The 3,539-nt window shown below is 32.7% G+C and overlaps 1 protein-coding gene across 1 annotated transcript; it reads right to left on the bottom strand.

Annotated features, from left to right (window-relative positions):
- On the bottom strand, positions 1–2,589 carry LOC107640099 (vacuolar lysine transporter YPQ1-like). Its single transcript, XM_021103459.2, has 10 exons — positions 2,360–2,589; positions 2,172–2,214; positions 2,023–2,049; positions 1,375–1,476; positions 1,175–1,293; positions 648–957; positions 527–547; positions 372–430; positions 200–290; positions 1–108 (listed from the first exon to the last, which is right to left on the bottom strand). Exons 1-10 carry the CDS (start codon positions 2,587–2,589, stop codon positions 1–3), a joined length of 1,110 nt encoding a protein of 369 aa, XP_020959118.1.
- Between the last annotated feature and the right edge of the window lie 950 nt (positions 2,590–3,539).

The following is a 3,539-nucleotide window of genomic DNA, read 5'->3' as shown; positions in this document are numbered from 1 at the left end:
TCAAGAGGCTGCGGCAACTTTTCTGGCTTCTTGGTAGAATCCATAATCAGCTTCATGATCAATTGTTGGCCTCCGGAAGTATCTATAGTAGGTGTACTGCAATATTATCTTTGAAACATACTAGTTAAGGGTTATACATAATTAGATATATCGATAGGCATAGGTTAAATTAAAAATGTGCGAGCGTATAGGAGGATACAAATAGGTCCAAGGCCACGCAGACTATGGCGTCCAACAACCATGGCATATTTGCTTTGATGCTTTCCCATTCGCTGCTTCGTACAACAATACTGCATTCACAACAATAGAATCAAGGAACATATTTATTTGGCTCTCTAGTTGAATTCATCCATACAAGATTGGAATGCAACCTTCCCACGTAAGTGGCATTAGCGATGAGTGCAAAGATGAACATGAGAGGATTTAGTCCCTACATATACATACAAACAATAAATTATTGTAAGTGGAAAGACAATTAGCTATATTGAAATTAATTAAAGGCAATATTTTAAATAATTAAGGTTACCTCTACACTGCCTCTTTTAATCTGGCCACGTACACCAAAACTTTATGAGTAACTACTAATACAATAAGCTAAGGGTTATAAAGAATATTAATTAGGATGATTAGAGAAAAGAAAAGCGTACGTTCAAGAAAATCTGAGGGAGACGACCACCCATATATATTGCAGCCATGAGCCAGCCTAGGCATTGACCCACCACTGCACTCTCTCGTATCTGATTCTCATTTTCATGATGAAATCTGAAAGCATTACCCCGGTGGAGGAAGGGCAAGTTAAGCGATGCTGTTACAGGGAGGGACATCGATGTCCATGTAGCAGGGAAGCGTCTTCTGCTGGTTGCTGCTGCCTCATCCTCATCAGAACAACAATCATCGCCGCTCAGGTACCCTCCTCTAAATGGAGGAGTAAAACTTCCAGCCATTGATCGAGCTGACCTAATTATTATTAATATTAACTCATTAACATGCCAATTCTTATATACAATACTACTCATTACTAGTGTAATGCTAGAAGGAAAAAAAAGAAAGTTAGAATTTACCTTATTTAGTATCATTAATTATTGTTAGAACTAATGAAGGTTAAATTTCTGATTTTTTTTTTGTTACCAAATATTTTCGATTACTAAATTTGGCAACAAGTTGATGAACCTACGTATAATACAGTTGTTCTGGTTGCGTTCTTCTCGGTGTTGCCTTCATGGTCATGTCTGTGCCGTTTGGTTTTATTGAAATCCCACAGTCGTGCCCTGCTTTCTTCTCTTCTTCATCCACCTACTTGTTATTGCATATCAATAATCAAATTTGCTTTCAACTATGAGAATACATTTATGTATGTAAATGTAAATCTAGTACCTTGTCGTTGTTCATCTTCTGACGATGACGCATTCGCCATCTATAGATATAGTCATAGTACAAGCTTTGCACAACTAATACGATTGTTGTCACTGTGTAAAGCTGTGTACAAAATTACAAATAAAAAACCAACTTACTTTACTACCTTTTCCTTCTTAAACACTAACATTTGTTTATTTCTAGCTCTATGGTTACTTTCGTTTGATACTGACATTTACTTTATTATCCTTGATTCATAGAGTGACCCTTATTCTAACCTGTAAACTAGTTTGTAGCATATTGGACCAGCTCTCTATTTACATCTCAATAATCGTGAAATATTCAGATTTTATTGAGGATCCAGGTTTCAAAATGTTTCATTCATTCACTTATTACCAAATATTCAGATATCTAAAGTGTTAAATAACAAATCAGAACAGTAATGTGTGTATTGATGGATATAGAAATATTTGGTAACAAAAAAAAAAAAGTTAAAAACAGTTAAAATTTGTCTTATTTAATATTTATTAATTATTTCTAGAATTAATAATTAAATATTAAATATAATAAGTTTAGACTTTTTTTTGTCCTTCTAACATTATCGGAATAATACAATGGACACTAAGAAAAATTAAAATTGATACTTTCATATTAATTATTAATTATTACCAGAGCTGTGTAGTATTGTGTGGGCAACTGTGTTGGTTTCCACGAGCCATTCAAATTACAAGAAGAGAGTGCAACAAAATATCAAAACGAGCTAAATTAGAGCTATAACCACAAGAAATTAAAGCATTATGGTTGGTAGCATAGCATACCGTAGCTGGCTCCAGGAGACAACCCACGAGGTTGAATATATCACTGCAAAGTCATATACGTATATTAATATCTAAATTGTTTAATTAACAGACCAACAATCATGATGGAATCAAATTAAACTAGTAATTACAATTTATAAAGTAGTATAAAAGAAAAAATATAAGAGGAGAGAATGCAAGCAAATTACCCTGCAACCCAAGTGAGGAGAAAGGCTAGGGAGACTCCATGGCTTGACTTAGTGTGAAAATTGGTTATTATCTGAGGAATGTCTGCTACACCCCAACATATTAGACTCATGAAACCAAACCCGAATGATATCTCATCTTTAATATTACAAAGACAATCGTTGAAGTATTTCTCAACCCAACCCACGCATGCGTATGATTTCCCCTCCGTCATGCAGTAAGACTGCGACATTTTCTCTGATATATAATGAGCAAGTCATTTTTATTTGATGGAAAGTAGGTTGATATATATACAAGGAACGAAGCTAAGCGAGACTACTTTGGGAAAATTAAAAAAAGAGAATGCTAATAAAGTGAATCAATTAGTGATGAGCCTGTTGGATTGTATTGTCCTTTTGAACTGTACAAGTGTACATACAAATAATGCAATGAATGAATATTATTGAGCAGAACATGCGACCATGTGTGGGGCATAATATTCTTCTCTTCTGTGACTCACTGACGACTCTATGCATATTATAAAATATTTTTTTGGAAATTAAAGTGCATAATCAAAATTGTGAGCCAGACAAAACCATCAATGTTACTATGTTAAGTAGGTTTGCTGAGAAGGTAATAAAAGCATGTTAATTTGTCAATTAATTCCATTACACTGACCAAGCCTTCTTCAAGTAGTTAAATCTGTTAAGATTTGATTCGTTTCTTTGTAATTGATTCTGTTTTGATCCTTATTAATTCTTTCCTTTATTACTGAACACATTTTACATGCAGTCAACCAATAAAAAGGAAAATGTTTGGAAAAAAAAATTTCAGCCTAAAAGTACCAAAAATTTCTTTATTTGTTGTAAAATAAATAAAAAAGATATAATAAATATTAAATAAAAAAGGAGTAAGTCTAGGGGTAGCAACTTTATTAAATTTTGGTCAGTATTTAACTAACAAAATAAAAGTGAGTAATCTCATACCATTGGATGAAATCTCACACCATTAAAAACATTATTGATGGCTACTTGATGGCTACAAATCACAAAAGTTGCTAGCCCCCTAACACTCCTCGTAAAAAAGTGTAAATAAAAAATTATAGTATTGATATTTACCAATATAATTATTTCACTATAATAATAGAAGTAATTAATATATTTACTAGTATTATATATATATATATATATGTAGTAACGTATA

This window comes from Arachis ipaensis, chromosome B5, assembly GCF_059453495.1.
Source record: "Arachis ipaensis isolate K30076 ecotype BB chromosome B5, ASM5945349v1, whole genome shotgun sequence".
Taxonomy (NCBI): Eukaryota; Viridiplantae; Streptophyta; class Magnoliopsida; order Fabales; family Fabaceae; genus Arachis; species Arachis ipaensis.
This window is presented reverse-complemented; position numbering and strand designations above follow the sequence as displayed.